Here is a 20,207-nt window from a genome sequence, read left to right on the forward strand (position 1 = left end):
AAACCCTGACAATGGCCTACACAGCCAAAAATGGACCAGTCCCGCCAAAATATTTGGTTTCCAAATATTTGGTGCATCTCTAATTAGCACCCATCTTGCACTTATGAGAGCCTCTACTCATGACTAAATTTGAAGTGTAATATGTGAGCATCTAGGTATCCGTGCTGCCTTTTGTATTCAACAATATCTAAGCTTGAGTAATGTTTTTCCTTCTAGCTTATATAAGCTTAAAGCTAAATGGTAAATGGAGTAAATGGTAACACTTTTGTAATTCACTTTGGATAAGAGTTCATGCTAAATGCCTTAAACATAACTGTAAGTCTCATAAACAAACCTGAGAATTTGTGAATATTTATGACATTGTCTAAAGCATGTATTTGATTGTTGTATCTAAGATTTTAATTGTTGAGTTCCAGTGTAAAGAAGCATACATTGGATACCAAACATGTCTCTACAGGTAGAGTACTTTTAATATAAACTAAGTCACTAAAACTATCATGACTGCTACTCTTGAGTAATTTCTGGGCTGGGCTATCTGTGTTCTGGCTCATGAACCCAGCTTTTACAAAATAAAAGTCCACAGTATAGTACTGGTAATGAGCCATGGGGGCTGCCTGTTGGCGTTTGTGTGGGTGTGAATATGGGCAAAAGGGCATTTAGGAACGCATGTCAGCGCCAGCTTGTTCTTTGGTTTTTCAGGGGAAGCCAAGCATGCCCCCCAAAGCCATTCATCCTCCAAGCTTTCCAAAGCAGACAAGTAAGACAAACCTTGCCAATGACCTGTGTAATGGGATCCAAAATATGCTTGCTATAAATTTGATGCAGTCTGTAAAAAAATTACCTTTCACACATCATTTCTTATCAGCCCTGGTGTTGCAGAGACTTGCAGTATTGACAAGGCGACCAGGTCATACGCTAGTCACCACAGTGGGCAGCTGTGAACTATTGGAAATGGAACAAAAAACAGCAGCAATTTACTTCTTCTTTGAGACAACAAAATGACTACAATCTCACTGCATTAATTTGCTCTAAAATCAGTATTTCCATAGAGATAAGTCAAAGGCCTTGTTTTAGAAATCTTCAAGTGAGCTGTCAACCGTGCAACATGCAGCTTGATTTAGGACTAGGTCAGCGTTTCACTTGCCATTCCCTTTAAGAGCCAGGTGCGCACTGGGCACATACCTGTGAAAAATCCCTCCCAACACACCTCTTTTTGATACAACAATGTGAATACAGTTATATTGTGAGAACACATGCCTGGAACAGTGGGCAGCCACTGCTGCGGCACCCGGGGAGCAGTGAGTTTTAAACCCAGTTATGGAACCCACAACCTTGTCATCTATGGTCCGGTGCTCCATTAAGTAACCCCTTGTTTTTTTTGAAAAATGACATTTTGTCTGTGAAGGTCTAAAATGTTGAGTTTTGACATCAACCCAAATTCATTTTCAAATAAAAAAAAAATTCCAATGTTAGTGTCCCTTATGTTTCAGATGCCAAGTTGAGGTTTGGTGTTGGCTGAGCAAGCTTTGTTTTGCTTTATGTTTGTTTGCTTGATGGTGAAATCAGTCCTTGTTGAAACTTTTACGTCAAGTACAATGTAAAATAAGTTTAAAGGTAAAACATCTTTGGATAGGGATAAAAGGAGGTCAAAGGGGAGTAATAGGATAGAGGAGTGAAGGAGGGGAAGAAGGAAATGAGGTTAGAAGTAGTTAGTGTGTTAGAGGTATTAAGAGAGTAAGTGCTCTTTGAAGAGCTCTGTCTTCAGGAGTTTCTTAAAGATAGCGAGAGATTCTCCTGATCTGGTAGTGGAAGGTAGTTTGTTCCACCATTGGGGAACTCTGTATGAGAACAGTCTGGATTGCTTTGTGTGAATGTTTGGCAAAGCGAGGCGACGTTCATTGGAGGAGCGCAGCGGCCGGGAGGTAGCGTAAGCCTTCAGGAGCGAGTGCAGGTAGGAAGGAGCCTGTTCTGTCATCACCTTGTAGGCGATTGTAGGAGCTTTGAATTTGATGCGAGCATCAACTGGTAGCCAATGGAGCTCAATGAGCAGCGGGGTGACATGTGCCCGTTTTGGCTGGTTGAAGACCAGACGTGCTGCTGCGTTCTGGATCATCTGGAGTGGTTTTACTACACAGGCCGGGAGGCCAGTTAGCAGGGCATTGCAGTAGTCGAGGCGTGAGATGACGACCGCTTGCACCAGGAGTTGGGTGGCCTGTTGCGTCAAGAACGGTCTAATTTTTCGGATGTTATAGAGCGCAAAGCGGCAGGACCGAGCAACTGAGGCCACATGGTGCGTGAAGGAGAGTTGGTCATCAACCAGAACACCCAGGTTCTTAGCAACCTTTGTCGGTGAGAGAGAGAGAGAGTCGATACTTATAGAGAAGTTGTGTTGAAAAGATGGTTTTGCTGGTATAACCAGAAGTTCAGTCTTTGAGAGATTTAATTGAAGGTGATGCTCCTTCATCCATGAGGATATGTCAGAGAGACACTGCGATATCCGTGCAGAGATTGAGTGATCTTCAGGTGAGAACGACAGGTATAGCTGGGTGTCATCAGCAAAGCAATGGTAGGAAAATCCGTGTGAGCGGATAACCTGACCAAGAGAGGTGGTGTATATGGAGAAGAGAAGGGGTCCCAGTACCGAACCTTGGGGAACCCCAGTGGATAAGGAGCGGGCTGAGGACAGCTGTCCTTGCCACGACACCTTGAACGAGCGCCCAATTAGGTACGATCTGAACCATGACAGCACATTGTCTGCGATCCCCATGTTTGAGAGTATAGTTAGGAGGAAGTCATGGTTGACTGTGTCAAATGCGGCCGAGAGGTCCAGCAGAATGAGCACTGAGGACTGACCTGCAGCTCTGGCAGTTTTCAACGCTTCAGTCACAGACAACAGAGCCGTCTCGGTAGAGTGTCCTTTTTTGAACCCAGATTGGTTCTGGTCCAGAAGGTCATTCTGGGAGAGGAAGCCAGAGACCTGATTTAAAACAGCTCTTTCTAGTGTTTTAGAGAGAAAGGGTAGCAGTGAGACCGGTCTGTAGTTGTCAACATGGGCGGGGTTGAGAGAAGGCTTTTTAAGCAGTGGTGTCACATGTGCTTGTTTGAAAGCAGTCGGGAATACACCAGAAGTTAAAGAGGCATTGATCGTGTGAGTGATAGCCGGAATGATTGCAGGTGCGATAGTTTGCAGTAGGTTTGAAGGAATTGGGTCAAGCGGACACGTAGTAGGACGGCTACGTGTTAGGAGAGCCAGTGTCTCGTTCTCAGTGAGAGGAGTGAACGAGGAGAAAGCAACGCCTTCGGTGGAGGGACACCGGGCAGTAGAGGATGTAGTAGGACTGAAAGCGATGCTGTTGATAACATTGTGATTATGGTGATTATGTGGAAATGGACTTAATTCCATCACGCACTCCTCCTTAGAATGGATGAGTGATGGAAAAAAAAAAAAATGCTGTAAATCTGTTGAGATTATCCAGTGTAAGACATTATCCCCTGCCTAGGACTGTCACAATAGCTTTTTTGTTTGGACAATATATTGTTCGCTAAATAATTGATAATGTATAACAATTGGCATTTTATAATAGCATAACAAAGCAGTTGCATCCTTTTAAAGAAATAAAATAAAATCATTTAAATAAATAAATATGTAGAATGATTTAACAGTGATTTTACAAAGACAACAAATCTGCACAATCATATAATGCAGTATATCAGATCGCACAAACTTATTTACAAGTATTAAGGTCATGACCATATATTTCCTTGTATGATACATCAGTATCGTAGTTATTGTGAAAGACCAACCTATACCAAAATCATGTCATTTCCAGTGATTTTATGAGGTGCTAATTAATTAATATGATCAAGAGTCTGAATCTAAGTCTGAAATCCATTAATATAATGACTTAAGATTTTTACTTAACCCATACAGAATATGGTTTAGATTCTCCTAGTGTTTCCCTCAGTAATTGATTTGGGAGCTCTTGAAAAAATGTCTTGGATTAGTGGAATCAAAACTGAGTTAAATTAGCATGTTATTGTTAGGAGAACGTTTACAGAACGCGTGGAGGATTCCAGGCTCTGGAGCGGATCTATGGTCTGGAAAATATCAGCTAACGGCCTCCCGGTTTTACCATGAACTTGTTTTGACATTTTCTCCAGTGTAACCCAGTTTATATGAATTCAGGCCATAAACAGCAGGCCGTGAATAAAGCTATTGTTCTCATTCATTCATCAAATACGGAAAAAACAGCAGCAAAGCTTTAGAACTTTGCTGTGTTTTTAGGACTGTAATCTTTATAGTTTTTAGACTCTTAGACCTACATTATTGTCTAACTAACAGTTTCAGAAGATATGCTACACCAAATGGGTACCAAATAATTAACAATAGTTTTTTTGCATTTAGGCTAAACTAAATAATATACTAATGGTAAATTTGGCTAAGTGAGGGAGGTTTGATGAGCAATACAGAGAATATTATCCAAAATATTAGTTTCCTTAAAAAAGTCACTAATATAAATTATGCTGAACAAAGATAGTAGGATTTACTGTGTCATTTGAACATAGTATGTCATTTTGGACCAACATAAAGACCAAATGCAGCAGTCCTTAAGATGTTTTCTTTTAGAAAGGCGGGGACAAAATATTGAATTGCTATCAGTGTGTTTTTGTAACCATCCTTGCAAGAAATACAGTGGTCTGAAAGCTTTTTCTGCCAGCTATTTCTGATTACCTTAGGAACTCTGTTGCTGCTAATGACTCTGATTCAAGAGCTATTGCAAACATGTAGATATCAGAACGGCAAATGCAGTCTTATTCTGCTTGTTTTCACATAATTTTCTAAAATTACCATATCTATCTGTTCTGAAAGAAAACCACACCACAATGCATGTTTTAAAAGTACTTTTCTTTGCTTGCACACTGTCACTTTAGATCTATAAATATTCGACTCTGTCCTTATCATTCATTTCTCAACTATCCAACTACATATGTATGCAATTTACAGTACAGTTGGCAATTCAAAAAACAAAAATATTAGCACCACAATCATTTTTTTATGCTGCAACCATATTGAGTATGTGCTTTATTTATAAGAAATCTACACAGCACATAAAAATGATTCCACTCTGTAATTCACTAAAATGAGTGCAGTGTGCTCCAGCTGTAGGTCAGGAGTCACGTGTCCACTGGGCTTTCCTGCTGCCAGCAGTCTTGTCGGAAGAGTTGCTAATCTAACAGCTTTATCTACCCCTCGCTCACTTTCTCTGTTTAGAGCTGGATCTCGTGAGAGCCCTGCTCGTGTTTGATTGTTCAGATCAAGCAGATGATCATGAACTCCATCTCCACGCTGTCCTAAGAGACACACTGGCATTTTTGGAATTCAGCTGCACTTCGAAAAAAGTCTTCTTAGCAAACAAAAAGCACACTGTTATCCACATACTGTTACTTGGATGCTTTGCAGGCCCAAACTAGCGGTCATCTTCATTAACCCTTTGCGCTCTCTCTCTCTGTCTCTCTCTTAGCTGAATCAGCTGGACAAAGCCGCGGCTGCTGCTCACACGTACTTCCAGGCTAACCCTGAGCATGTGGAGATGAGCCAGAACTTGGAGCAGTATAAGGCTCTGGAGGGCGTGGAGGAGAAAAACTTCATCGACCGAGAGGCCCGTCCACATCAGGCATGTGAATACTTACATTAGTGTGCTTTTTATATCTCTTTTTAAAAAAATTTAAATTTAAAACATTTAAATTTAATTTAATTTCTTATTTACAAACATCTTCCTAAGTTTTTTCTTAAATTTGTTATTGAGAAAATATTTACATTAGTATTGCGTCATATAGTGAGAGACTGCATAGTTCACTAAGTAGCAGTAGAAAGTGAATTTGGACACTTAATCATCCACTTGCGTCAGCACAGGTTGCATAAACACACTTAAATGGCTGAATAGAGTTTAAAAGCTCTATACACATAAACAGTGATTTCTAGAACTGTACTCGACAGATCTGACCATTTAATATGGGTATTTGACTTTTCATTCAAGTTTTTCCCTTATGCAATTATCTAGCGTCACAGAGACATTCATGAGCATTTAAATCAGTAAAAGAGACGTTTCATATGATTAATAATCTGAGTTGCAGCCTAATTTGAGCACTGACCTATAATGTTGGGCAGTCATAAGAATTTGTTAAACAAGCACACAGACAACGCATACATATTTTAATTTCATATTTTGCTTTAAACATCAGAATTAATTAATGTATAAACAATCAACAGTCAAAAAATGTGATTGCATATTTAAGTGAACTGACCCATTTGAAGTGTTTTGCCCTGTTAAATGTGAAACTGAAACTGAATTTAACTTCGTTAAGATTCTCCTTGAATGCTGAATGCAGATTTTTTGCTAAAATATTGTTTTTTTAAATCATTTATTTCCAGTTACTAAGAATATAGACACTTCTGGTTCAATAGTTCAGTACCATTAACTATAAGAAAAATTTGAAGTTAAAAGGGAAACCAATCAACCTAACCCAGTATCACAAATATTATCTAAAAGAGTGTGTCTTATAAAAGCATTTCATGTGTCAAAACTACAAAAATAATTAGCACACAAACTTCAGAAAACACAAGAAAACATGGTTTCTTGGAATAATCCACTGATTTCCTCCACAGATCCAGCATCATGACCAAACTTGAACAAAAATAGGGGATAATTGGTTCAATTTTTTATTGGATGACCAGTATGGAGCAATCAGTAAAACTTTTCCAACCTGTTACCAACTCTTCCGTATTTAAAACAGGGTTTATTTTCAAAATAAAATTCTCCCAGTGGAGAAAAGGTTCAAAATGGTTATTAAAAGAGAACCCACTGACACCCTGTTATCAGTAACCTTACGCATGGTGGATCCAGGGCTGTGAATTACCTTAGGTAACACAAGCAGTTTATTTAACGTTAATGTTAAATATTAATTATTGTTAAACCAATGGTTCAAAAATGTGGCACAATTATACCCTTATAGTGAGAGACCCCTTTGTCCTTGTAAACTAATCAAATTCTTATCTTTAACTCGTAACCCTTTAACTTAAGTCTTAACTTATCTTATTAAAGAAGAAGTTGAACTTAACCTAAACATATTGTACCATCTCTACCAATCAGCAGATGCATGTTGGTGTAATAAAATCCACTAGAAGATGCTATAATTTAGTAGTCTTTATAGTTGTCTGTACGCCCCAACCCCAAAAAATAAATAAATAATATATTCTGTTGCTTTTTTCTTAAATGTGGGATGTTACAAAGTTGAGAAAAAAAATTAAGAACAGTTGGTAAGAAAATGAATTCGGAACATTAGATCTGACCTAACCTGAAATGTAAGATGTGGCAAGAATGACACAGAGTTGCAGGTCAGTGGTTCCCAAAGGTTTTACAGACTTTTATGGACTCTTTTTACAGTCTCATAACTTTTCCAGACATTAAACTTCCTTTCACACACACACACACACGTATTGATGACTGGAACTTCTACAAAGTCAGCCATAACCTACAGGTTAAAGAAGTGGGCTTAGGACCAGAAAGTAGCTGGTTCAATTTCAAGAACTGACATTCCAGGCAGAGGTGCCTGTCAGTAAGGCACAGAACCCTAAATTGATCCCCCTGGGCATTGAGGTGGCTGCCCATTGCACTGGGGGTCTGTTCAGATTTTTTTAAATCATTAGTGTGGGTTTGTGTGTGAGTTTACTGCCACTGATGGATTAGCCCTTTAAGACACATTGGCCATTATCTACATTTTTTGACCGATTTAAATGTTTTCTTGGGATGGTTAAAAATGTAGCACACCCAAAGTGATGTCAGTACTGTAGTTTTTCTGCAAAGCTTGGCCAAGTCCTGCTAACACTGATGTATTGACCAGGACAGTGGATATTTTATGAGCTTGTTTGATTATATATTTGAGTACATGTATCAACCAGTATGGCACCCAAGCAAGACAATTTTAGCCTGCAACCCTTATTAAATAAGCAACGCAAGTTATATAGTCAAAGCTACTGTATACATTAGTATGCTAGTTGCTTAGAGCTTTCAGAAATGGCATCTGGCCCTTAATTTAAACATTGCAACAAAAAAATCTGGTTTAATTAAGTGTTTTATATTTTTTTCTATATCAGTCAATCTGACGTTTTGAAAAACATTTGTTGTATGTACCTTAAAGGGTTGAATGCATAATTTTTATTTCATTGTACTGCTATTCAATGTTGGCAATGGAGCTGTATGTAAACCAAGAAGGATTTTCTACACAGGAGAAAGAATGCCAAGGACAAGGCTTTCTTTGGAAAGCAGAGGGTGGGACATCCTGGCATCAGATATAATAACTGCAACATTTTAGTTTGAGGGCTACTGGTGACGGGCACACCCATAACATGCACACTCATGCCAGCTGTGCTATATTTTCCTTTCCTTTTTTTTGACTGATGGTATACATTCCCATTCCAGGTGTTCCATAACCACATAGAATAATCACAGTATAGAATTTAAGAGGATTTTAATAAGGAACCACATGTTATCTAAAAAGATTTAAAGCAAATAAAATGGTATTTTAGATTTATAGAGGAACAGTTGGCAGCAGTAAATGGTTACAGTTTTCCTGTTTGGGGGGGAACTGTGTGATTAACCTTCTTTACAGAATATATCCACATTTAGTGCATCAGGTCTCCAGACGTCATTTGAAAAATGCACAGTCAGGAGTCGATAACAATGTGTGGAGGCAGGGCTTAGTGAGACATAGGAAGGGTAAAAAGCAACCAATCAGAAGCAGCTTTTCTTCTTCCTATTTTTGCATATAAACCCAAAGAATAGTTTTAAATGCAATAATGCATATGCAATAATTATACAGTACACTGTATGGACAAGTATTACGACTCTTGCTTAAATATGGTTTCTTCTGAAATCAAGGATATTATAAAATCATTTTCTTCTGTGTAAAGGCGACATTCTGCTACATTTTAGAGGATTGCTGTGAGTTTTTGATTGAGATACAGGCAGCGTAGAAAGCAATGTTTCTGTTTCCTTACGGATAAATAGGAGCTTTTGATAAATGGACCGTTAGACCTTCTTCAAAATCACCTCAAATTAACTCTTCACATTAACCGCCATTTAGAATAATAAAAGGTTTTATCTTTCCTATAAAACTGCTTTTTTGGAGACACGTTTTTTCATTGTACAATGACTAAATGCAACATAAAGAAGCACAAACATTTAGAGATTGTTTCTTAATGAAGATTGTCCAATGCATTTGTTCCATTGCAGACCTCTGGAGCTTCCTTGATGACAAGATTAATACAATAATGTTCCATATAAATAAAAGCAGAAAGTTGTGCATGCTCTTGGATCTCATGCAGCGCTGTAAAAAAGTGAATCTCTGTCATGTGGAGTTTAATAAAAGAGGGTTTATGTTTACTTTCACAATATGAAAAAAATACCACATTGTAATTATTATGGCATTACATTTTGACATGCTTTATGCAGTACATTAAAAACACATTTGTGAACCTTTTATGTGAGTTTTATGAAGAGCAGTGATGTGAAAATGGTTATTGTGTTTTGAATGTTAAGTAATGCTGTCAGTATTGACGCAATGCTTTTCTCAGAGCTTGATGACGTTTAGTGATGTGCCACTGTTGTGTTCTGTTGAGGGTAGATCACTTTTTATGGATTAAATCATAACTAACTCTCACTTATTTTAATTGTCATTTTTTTTTACACATTTTTAAGATATTCGCCAAAAACAAGTACAATGTTCCCATATACTTATAATAAGCCACTGTATTCTCAGTATCATGTTTAAACTGACTCCTTCCATGTCCTCCATCTCTAAAAGCGATAGAAACAGCTGAACATGGCATTTAAAAGACATTTAAATGTCTAGATGTTGTTTAAACGTAGAAAGTACTCATTTATTAATTAAATATGGAATTGGTTGTGTTTGGGCACTTTTGGAGAGACAGACTACATTGAGCGTGACTAAACAATTTACCCTTCTCCCATTGTGATTATTTCGCCAGCAGTTTGTGTAAAGCGATACTGTTGCAAAGTAAAGATTAGCTGACAATTAAATTTGTAGTCAACAAATTTACATTTAAATTGTTGATTATATTGACTAATTGCGGCAGTCATTCTCATTATGTTGTGAAAAAGTCCTTATAAGGATGGCTAATAAAAACTGTCAAAATAAAAGTATTACATGTTAAGTCCACAAACTGCATGTGCATAAATCTTTAGGCCTGATCCAGTATATTATACAGAGAAACCGCTATACCCCAGATTTAGACAGTAAGAATTTACTGGCTTTGGAATGCAAACTTTCAGGCTGACCTGCTGTGAAGTTGTGTTTGGAGGAAAGGCTGTGGTCAGTGCTTGGCTGCTAAGTCGCGAAGCTGTCCCACTGCTCTGACAGTAATTGTTCCCTGTGTGTGCAGAGAGCCTTCTCAGCTGGGGTGAAGCTGTATGATGAAGGGCAGTACGAGGAGGCCGTGGCTCTGTTTGAAGAGGCTCTGACTGAATACTACAAAGCAGATGTGGAGTGTCGAGCCCTGTGTGAGGGACCCCAGCGCTTTGAGGAGCAGGACCATGTGCTGTATCGCTACGGTCTCTTCGAGCTTGTTTCAGGTACCTGCACTTTAATTTTACTACACTTACCACACAAACGCGCTGAGTGATTACGCACACACACATGCCAAAAATGAAATGGCACTCTATATGCTGTCAAATTTTCTGATGCTTTTTTTTTTTTAGTAAGCTAATGCTGCAGCAGGGTTTCCTGCGGAAAATTTGCTTAATCAAGACCTTTCTTGAGAGCAGTGCTCGGGACTCAAAGTTTCTTGTTTGTTGAGGGAGTCAAGCCCTTGTTAAGGCAGCCACCTTCGCCAGATACTGCTGCAGGTAAACCCTGCTGCACTGTCCAGTACAGGTGGGCATTGCGGCCCTGAAATAATACCATGATATTTCAGGGTATTTTTGCTAAAAACATTTTTTTGGAGATATGATCAAACTGAATTTTTTTTATTTCAAGAATAAACTACTGCAACAAAGAACATATGTATGTGTTGTATTTAGTTAAATATGTTTTATACATTCAGTAGAAACAAAAATGTCTATTTTGTAACAGTAACAAGTAATCTAGTCTGTTCTTCTACATAGTGGTGGAGAAAAGTACACACCGCTACCAGAGCAGGAGTGTCCCTCGCTGTCTTTAAGTAACTCCTAGGCCGAGGTCTGTAGTGATTGACTTTGCAGAAAGTTTTTGGCCTCTGCACACTATGCACCTCAACACCCACTGACCCCACTCTGGCATTTTACATGATTTACCACTTTGTTGCTTTTGTTCCAAATCACTTCCACTTTGTTACAATATCACTGACAGTTGACTGTGGAATATTTAGTAGTGAGGAAATTTTACGACTGGACTTGTTGCACAGGTGGCATCCTGTCACATTACCACGCTGGAATTCACTGAGCTCCTGAGAGTGACCCACTCTGTCACTAATGTTTGTAGAAGCAGTCTGTGTGTCAATGTTCTTAGTTTTATACACCTATGGTCATAAAAGTGATTGGATGGTGAGTGGATACTTTTGGCAGTATAGTGAGTTTTTAGTCAGATCGCTCAGCCCTAATTATAAATAGAACACTGTGATCACAGACTTTAGATTAAAAAAAAAAAACAATCTCTTCTTCTCTATTCTTTTCAAACAATAGACATCCTGTTTCCTACCATCATGGCCATTCTTCTTTTAGGGGTCACCCTTTCTATGTTGTGGTCACTGTTCATTTATCTTTTCTTTCATGTATGTAATTTGAATCTCTCTCCACCTCTCATCAAATTTTTTTATATCAAAGGCTGCCATGTGGCTTATGGCACTCAGTGGCTTTGCCACTCCTTAACTCTTTAATTAAACCTGGGCAGAGCCTTGCGGGGTGACGTAAAGCCACATGAAACAGGGCTGCCTGCTCAGCTAGTGATCTGCATCTGTGTTTAACAACAGTGCTGCAGCTGTGAAGTTGGGTGCATGTCAGTAATTACAGTATAAATAGACTCAATGAGCCACCGGGTCCCAGATAAACACCAAACAGCCTGCACTTTTTTTTGAAGGCCTCCTCATTAGGAGACATGGCAAATACACACAAACACGCACACACTCACTCGCTTTCATTTCCAGTAGCGTAGCATAACTGTGTCTCACTAACGAACAAGGAGCATTCAGAACGATCAGATCAGCCAGGATTTAGATGGATGGCACTTTGCTTAAATTTGTTTGCCTTGTACCAATTTAATCTGTGTGATTAGAAGCCATTAAACATCAGGTAATGTCAGTCATGTCCTTCATTCAGTGCCAGAAACGTGTTGCATGGAAAGCTCTGAAGCACTGAATGTACTCTGTGAAATTGTCTCATTTTTAATCATTGTCCAATTTGCATCTTCCAGATCACTACACACAGCTTCTGCACTGCAAGCATGAGTGTGTGAGGGATTTGGCCACACGCCCTGGACGTCTCTCGCCAATGGAGAACTACCTGCCCCTGCACTATGACTACCTGCAGTTTGCCTATTTCCAAGGTAAGCTGCACGTCCAGGCTTGTTATTCACTTATTAACCGTGAGACTCCAGCTTTGTTATTTCGTTATTAACCCCAGAAACCTCAGGCTTACTATTCATGCATTGTCTTTGAAACTCTGCGTATTCTTCAGTTGTTTACCCTTAAACTACATGCTTATAATCATTTGTAAATCCCTGAATCTTACTGTTTACTTACTAACTCCAGAAGCACCATGCTTACTATTCACTCATCAACCCCCAATACCCTAATACTCACATATTAAGGCATATTATTTTATTTTACCTCTTAGTCTCCTATCATATTATTACTTATTAACTCCAGAAACTTCAGGTTAATTATTTTTCTCCTCCAGATTTTTTGGCTTATTCTTTGCTTACTAACCCTGAAACTCCAGACTATTTATTTATTTATCAACAGAATCTCCAGACTCTTTATTGACCTACTCGAGAAATTCAAGGCTTATTATTAACTTATTTATTAACAAATCTGCAGGCTTATTTTTTATAAATTAACCCTTAATCTTGAGAAGCTACAGCCTTATTGTTGACTCATTAACTAAACAAAAAAAAAAAACAGGTGAGTAATAAGTTACCCCAGAAACTCCAGGCTAATTATTTCCTTATTATTTACCAAAATTCCAGCCTTATTGTTCCTTTAATATTCTGAAACACCAGACTTATTAGTTCACTATTGCCCTGGGGAACACAGTTTATTAATTATTAATTAACTTAAGAAACCTTAGGCTTATTATTGACCTAATAACTCCAGAAACTCCAGACTTATTACTCGTTTATTTGCCCCTGAAATTCAGGGGTAATTGTTAATTTACTAACCATAAAACACCAGGCTTATTATTTGTTTATTATCCTCTAAGAAGTCAGGCTTATTATTTGTTTAATAACCTGTGAAAACTCCAGATTTATTACTGACTTATGACTCTCTGAAACTCCAGACACATTATTCACTTCAGACCCTTCACAACAAAGTGTAGAAGGAAGTTTTGTCCTCTGTTTCCTAAAAGTAATGAGCTCTGAAATGAGCTGTTTTACTAGTAAGTCATTCAAATTGCTAAGCCAATGTGTGTGTGTGCGTGCGCGCGAGTGTGTGTTGGAGCCTGCTGAATGTCTTGGAGCTGCCTGTTATTTCCACTATGTCAGTGCGGCGTCTGCTGTGCTGTGGTCACTGGGCTGGAATGTGAGTGTTTCAGTGTAACGTGTGATACGCTTCCAGAGACCCCCACGTCCCCTTAAGGAGAGATGGCTTTCTGCCCCTGGGAAAAGTGACGGTGCAGACACTGTCTGTTAAAGTGAACAGCACAGGCACACTACATGAACACTCGCTGGTCATGTCACTACTGACCTTACTCACTGTCTCTCTTACTTATTCTCTTTCTATCACTCTACCTCCTTCTCTCTCTCTCTCTTTCTTTTCAGTAAATAAAGTGGAGGAGGCTCTATCCTGTGCTCTGACATACCTGCTGTTCCATGAAGGAGCCGAGTTCATGACTGAAAATGTGGAGCATTTCAGAGAGATGACTGGTCAGGACGGTCAGCCTCGCCAGGTGAGATGCTTTAGCTTTATTCTGTCTCACAGGATGCAACTGCACCAGGAAGTATTGCTGGAAAGATTGACTTCATAAAGAAAAAAAACCTGATACCTGATTGAAAAGTACAGTATAGTTTAAAAGAAACCATAAAAGAAAAGATTAATAAGAAGCGTGAGAAGTAACATATAGCAAGCAGTATTATAACTTTAGATAACAACTCAACCAGTGAGGTATGACTATAAGAAATTTAAAGCCAGACCAAATTGGGGTGGGCGATATCAGAGTTTTCTCCAGTAAAAATATTGTGGATGATGTGACACAACCCTTTTTAATAATTAATTAATTCAGGAATTAATATTGCAACAAATTGTTAGTATTAAAGATGTTGAAAGTGGTAGTTTGAAGTGTTAAAGTTTTAAAATGTATAAATATAACAATTTCCAATTATACACAAAATGCACAAAATATCCTTAAACAGTAAATAGCAAAACATACAAAATAAAATAGATTGCATAGTACACTTTTTCTTATGATATGGATTTATTTTTATTGTTTCAAAAATTATAATATTATTGTGTATGCTATGATGTAGCAAGCCTCACTGTTAACCCAGTTTTTTCAGTTTAGTTTTGTTTTGTAGTTTGTCAACAGTAAAACAGTAAGAAGCTAAAAAAAATTACATTTGTTTCCAAAAAAGGACAGAAATTAAATTCACTGCTGCTCATCAAATGTGAGGGATCATGAGTTCATGATAGAAGCCTCCAAGGCTTGGAACATCATTTGATAGGAGAAGTTTTAACCTGCAGATGGGAAACAGTACACATTGCAGTTTAGTGGACGCAAACAATCTTACACAATAAGCAATTTTTAAGTTTCCAATTTTTTTAAACGGTGTAATTTTTAAGCATCATACACTCTAGTGTCGAAGGTAAACTGCCCATCCAACACATTCAAGGGTTTTTCATTTACCAACTTTCATGAAGAGTAGTCTCATCTGGTAAAAAAAAAATCATGGTTCAGTTCACATAAACCCCACGGTTCAGTATGTTTTTGGTGCGGTTGGTAGAATAATCAAAGAGGCTGGGCATTCTGTATAGCCACACCTTTATTAACTTCATGTTCTAATGGGGCTTGAGCTCTTTTATTAAATGCGGTGCAAAGAAAGAGAGAAAGTGTGCACGCGTACTGTGTATTCTGCTGCGTGAGTTTGCGCGTACCAAACACTTTCTAGGTTTATTGCTTATTTGTCCATTGTTAGCATTTATCATTCACAATGGCTCATTTTATAAAAAACAGATTGACTACTATTCACATTTACCCAGTTCAAATTTAACTGTTTAATACATTACCACACCCATATTCGGCTGTGTAATTGTAATAGTATCGTTATAATTATTATAAAGTAAATTACTAGCTAGCAGATCCCTCATTCAGCACAGGATAATCTGCTGCCATGAATATAAAAAAAATCTAAACTTCAGAATGTAAGAAAGCTCAGTTCATATATTTACCAAGTTCTTGGACACAGAAGGCCTATTATGCTCTGTAAGGCACGCCACTTTCCCCCATGTTCATTACAGAGCAAGTGGCTTGGCTGAGTCTCCAGTGAAAAACCCAGCAGCACTGAGCTCATTCTGGAATGTGGCTCGCTTGCGTTTCTCAATCATGCTCAGCGATTCTTTCCATTTCTCCAACTCTTAGAGGCTAGGCTGCATGCTTTACAGTGGTTCTGTTCTGATGCATTGTGGGAGGGAGACCTGGCGGTAATCTCAGCAGTTGAAGAGTAGAGAAGGAAACAGAGGGCAGCTCCTGTTGAAATATCATAGAAACTCAGTTTCAGTGTTTACACTACTGTACACTAACGTATTACTGTCACAAGGGGGGACATTTTGCCAAAGCCACAAACACTACTGGCTGCTCCAGTTTCATAACATTCACAAAAGCAGCCTTTTACCCCCTCACCGCCATAAGGGGGTCCAAATTGATCCCTAATTTAGTCTCAGCCTCACTTATAGCAGTGTGCGGCTTTGCTCTGTTTGGAAAAAACTCTTCCAGGAAAGTTTCAGAAGTGACTAGGGGGGGGAAAGGCATACAAAATGGCTATAACTAGGGTAGTGCTAATATAACCTTTACTCCTTTGACAAGGTCTAAAACCTCTAGTCCAACAGTAGTCTGCACATTTTTCACTATAAAACTGACCTGTTACTGCAAAAGCGTAATTCTTCACGTGAAGTTTTGGTTTCATATTTGCTAGCATCACAGGAGCTAACAAGCAATTCCAGTGGCTGACAGCTGGGCTTAAAACCAAGAATGCGTTCGTGCTCGCTATAGCTGAATAATGTGCCCTTTTTATAGGAATATCTTTGATTTGTGACTTTGATTTATTTAACTTTGTTAAAATAAACAAAGTCCTCACTCACTGCTGTCATCCATTTCCTCTCTATTCAAGTTAATTTTCCCTTCTCCTCACTGCCTTTTTACCAGCTCCTTGACATAAAAGTTGCAAGAATTATCTGGCTATTTAGACTGAGACACATTGCTGTGAACTAGATACAATATGTATTGAATTTCAGTATATGTTGAAGTGGCCCAAATTAAATTCAAAAATATTATATACAGTGTTTTGTGAGAGACCGGCCTGTTTTACCTGCTGTGTAAACGTAGCCTTAGCTGAGGATTGATGACAACTGTTTAAAGCCTGGTGCATTTTATGGTCAGCATATCAGATGACTACATTGGTAATATGAAGAACATAAGCCAAAAATGCAATTTAGGCCATGTCTTGTACTTTTTGTCAAATTGTAAATTAGACTTCTATTAATTTATTTGACCATATTTTGGCCAAATACAGGAAGAATCTAATATAAGTAAGCTTGTCCACAATTAAAGTGAATATCTAGAGAATATGATAAGAACACTTTCTTTTCTTCTTTTTTATGTCTCCAGCAGGCTGTGCAGTATTTACTGAGGCACAAGCAAGAGTTGGAGTTGCTCCTCATTGGCACCGAAAACATGGGAGTGCCATACACTGAAGGGGTGAGTGCATTTTGCTGAATACTGGTACAGACTGGTACGTCAGCAGTATTTTTTGTTTATGTGAAATCCTGTGGTCAGAAACACAACAATCCACATTTTATAGCTAAGTATGTCCTGGTTATTTTGATGCTGAAGTAGCCAATTGTGCTCTGTTGTTTACTCATTTAAATCAGAGAAAATTTTACCCAGAATGAATCAACTGACAGGAATAAAATAAATGTGGATAGTCATGTCAGGTTGTCATGGAGTGTCTCAAATTGGGATCAGGTCATCTTCTGTGAGTGGCCCACTATTGTCATGGTGGAAACAGTCAACCTGTCACACGTCCAGAAGGTGTCATAGTGTAGGGTTCAGTTTTGTACGATGCCAGGTCACGTTTGGTCTTAATAACTGACATTTTGACAGCCCAACTTTATTTTTAATAGGTCCTGAAACCAACCAATAGTCCTACCTTTTCTGAAAAGCACCAGTGCTCTTTTCCAACAGGACAATGCTTGTCTACATACTGCTACTGTGCTTGTTTCAAAGATACAGATACTTTGTCATGTCATGGCCACATCGCCAGGCCTGTTCCCAGCTGAAAGTGTTTAAGATGCTTTTGGACATGGTATCAAAACGTCCCCCCTGCATTTATTCTTCCTGGATACCTTAATTTTCCACTTGATCCCTATCAATGTTGCACAGTACCTGTCAAATGTGGAGACACCTTAGTTTTATTGTTTAAAAATGTTTTGCATTGTAGATTAATACTAAAGTCATCCAAAATATGAAGAAAACCTATAGAATTATTAATAAACAGAATAAGTGTTAAACAAACCAGAGTATATTTTATATTTTAGATTATTCAAAGTAGCACCCCTTGCTTAGATGACAGTTTTGTACATCTTGTCTGGATTTTCTCAGTCAGTTTTATTAAGTAGAGTCACCTGGAATATCCTGAACTTGTTAAGAGTTAATAACTCTTGTTAATAACTTATATTTCTTGCCTCTAAATGTGTTGGTATACAGTGAATAGCCATATTTGAGTAATGAATATTTTAAAAATATTTTAATAAATGAAGGTCAGTCAATACGAAAAAAAATTAAGAACTAAATGTGCAGTCACAAAGACCATTAAAAAGGTTCTGATTAAACTGGCTCTCAACAGGACCGCCCCAAGAAATGAAGAGTAAAAGTAACCTCTGTTGCACAGGACAAGTTAATCAATTACCAGCAAACCACAAGTTAACAGCACCCCAGATAGAAGCACCTTAATGCATTAAATTAGTATTTTGGTTTGTTTGACACTTTACTTTACTACATAATTCCCTGTGTGTTTCTTCATAGTCTGGATGACTTCAGAATTTATTTCCAATGTAGGAAAAAAATAAAAAAAGCAAAACACTGAATGAGAAGGTGTGTTTAAAATTTGACTGGTACTGTATGCGAGAAGCAGCAGGTGTGTCAATGAGCTCCAGTAGAGTAAACCTTGCCTACAGCACCCCCTTGTGAGGAGCATTTTGAACTTTTCAGCTGGTGTACTAACACTGTCAGTAGTCTGGTCTCTAAGGTAAGAGGTTTGGGTTATGTATGTACTATTTATGTCTTGCTAATAATTATAGAGTAAATGTTCATATTTTTCTTTATGTTTTTCTTTCTGTGCTAGAACTATTGGAACAGCTTTGGAGGAAGAGATGACGCAAACAGGTATAGAACCCTGCATTGTTCGTTATGTAGGAGATGTGCATGCAGAATTTTACAAATGCATGTATTGTTGCAGAGATCACAGGCAGGTTAACATTACGATTAATTCATGAAATAAAAAAGGAAATGGCATCTTGAAAGACAATTCTACACTCCTGCAATTTATTTACATGAAAATAAATAAATAATTTTATAAATGTCTTTCTAAAACAGTACATGGCAAAACTTTATAAATTGCAATAAATATTTATTTTAAAAGGACGTTGTTTAATTACATAAAAAAATATTTCAGTAGAAGTTAAGTATCAGTAGGTAAACACGTCTTCTTGTCTTGCTTACTGATTTCAGAATCCCCTCTGGAACGGATGGCTGGATGGAGTATGTGCCCATCTCAGAAAAAAAGAACAATTCGGTGACAGTGGTGCAGGAGCTTAGGGAAGGTAAGTGAACACAGACAGTGCCCAGAGCCGATGGCAGCCCTCACTGTGGTGCCCAACAGTGGTTGCTTGCTGAATCCGGAATAAAAAAACACAACTCTGGTATCAATTCCCCAGCACTTTAACCACTGAATTAATTGATAATTAAAGCAGCTTTATGGAAAATTTGCCTTTTTTGCTTTTAAAAACTCTACTACTACTACTCAGGAATTTGTAACTTGCTATTTGGGCCACCCATAAGAAAAACACGGTTTTTCCCTGCATTTCTGGACAAGCTGAGAGATACAAAACCATGTGACAGAATCATGTGACTAAAGCAGTATTCCAGGTTTTTACAAAACAGGAACTTACACTGCCCAATGCAGTTGTTGTGAGCACTGCCTTGCTCACATCTCCAAAGATAAATAGTAAAGTAACAGGTGCGCCTAAAGCACCAAGGATAGACACTGTTCTCCATTTTAGAAGTCACAGGATTTCCAGCCTGTAATTTGATTAGTAATAATGCTACATAATGTTTCAGTACTGTGTTCTATGGAATGAAATTATTTGGTTGTCAATGCAGCAGAATTTTTAACTTTTATATTTTGTGTTTGTTTTGTCTGTACAGGAGGTCCTTTACTGTATGACAGTGTTCATGTGGTACACAATTCAATGGCTCTTAATGGAACCCAGAGAGTTGTCTTTGATGATGTAATTTCTGACAGAGAGTGTTCTGAGCTGAAGCATCTGGCACATGTAAGTATGCTCACATTGAGATTGACCTATGTTGATGGGTATAAAGCCCCCCCAGCACTTGTATGAGAAGATAAAGGGGTCTTTAAAAATAATAATAAATAAAAAAGTGTGATGATGCTGCTAGGGATAGGGGTGTGGCCACTGTGACCTGGTAGGCAGAAAGCACAGAGAG

At 38.2% G+C, this 20,207-nt stretch overlaps 1 protein-coding gene and 1 long non-coding RNA gene across 6 annotated transcripts in view; one reads left to right on the forward strand and one right to left on the reverse strand.

Moving 5' to 3' along the window:
* p3h2 (prolyl 3-hydroxylase 2) overlaps nucleotides 1-20,207 on the forward strand; it is a 63,948-nt gene that overhangs the window by 38,361 nt on the left and 5,380 nt on the right. For all 3 annotated transcript variants that reach the window (XM_049465376.1, XM_049465377.1, XM_049465378.1), the window contains 8 exons: nucleotides 5,523-5,679; nucleotides 10,467-10,652; nucleotides 12,466-12,597; nucleotides 14,032-14,159; nucleotides 17,091-17,180; nucleotides 18,826-18,866; nucleotides 19,212-19,303; nucleotides 19,908-20,035. In XM_049465376.1, coding sequence (XP_049321333.1) covers nucleotides 5,523-5,679; nucleotides 10,467-10,652; nucleotides 12,466-12,597; nucleotides 14,032-14,159; nucleotides 17,091-17,180; nucleotides 18,826-18,866; nucleotides 19,212-19,303; nucleotides 19,908-20,035 — 954 coding nt within the window. The remainder of the gene's footprint in view (nucleotides 1-5,522; nucleotides 5,680-10,466; nucleotides 10,653-12,465; nucleotides 12,598-14,031; nucleotides 14,160-17,090; nucleotides 17,181-18,825; nucleotides 18,867-19,211; nucleotides 19,304-19,907; nucleotides 20,036-20,207) is intronic.
* Nucleotides 14,672-20,207, reverse strand: part of LOC111192521 (uncharacterized) — a 35,364-nt gene continuing 29,828 nt past the window's right edge. The window contains exons 6-7 of one of the 3 annotated variants that reach the window (XR_007424750.1): nucleotides 15,902-15,953; nucleotides 14,672-15,812 (exon numbers count right to left, since the gene is read on the reverse strand). This is a non-coding gene — a long non-coding RNA (uncharacterized LOC111192521). Of the gene's footprint in view, nucleotides 15,954-20,207 lie in introns of all 3 variants that reach the window. The other 2 variants (XR_007424751.1, XR_007424748.1) reach the window with 2 other exon arrangements.

The sequence above is a fragment of the Astyanax mexicanus genome, chromosome 16 (assembly GCF_023375975.1).
Source record: "Astyanax mexicanus isolate ESR-SI-001 chromosome 16, AstMex3_surface, whole genome shotgun sequence".
NCBI lineage: Eukaryota > Metazoa > Chordata > Actinopteri > Characiformes > Acestrorhamphidae > Astyanax > Astyanax mexicanus.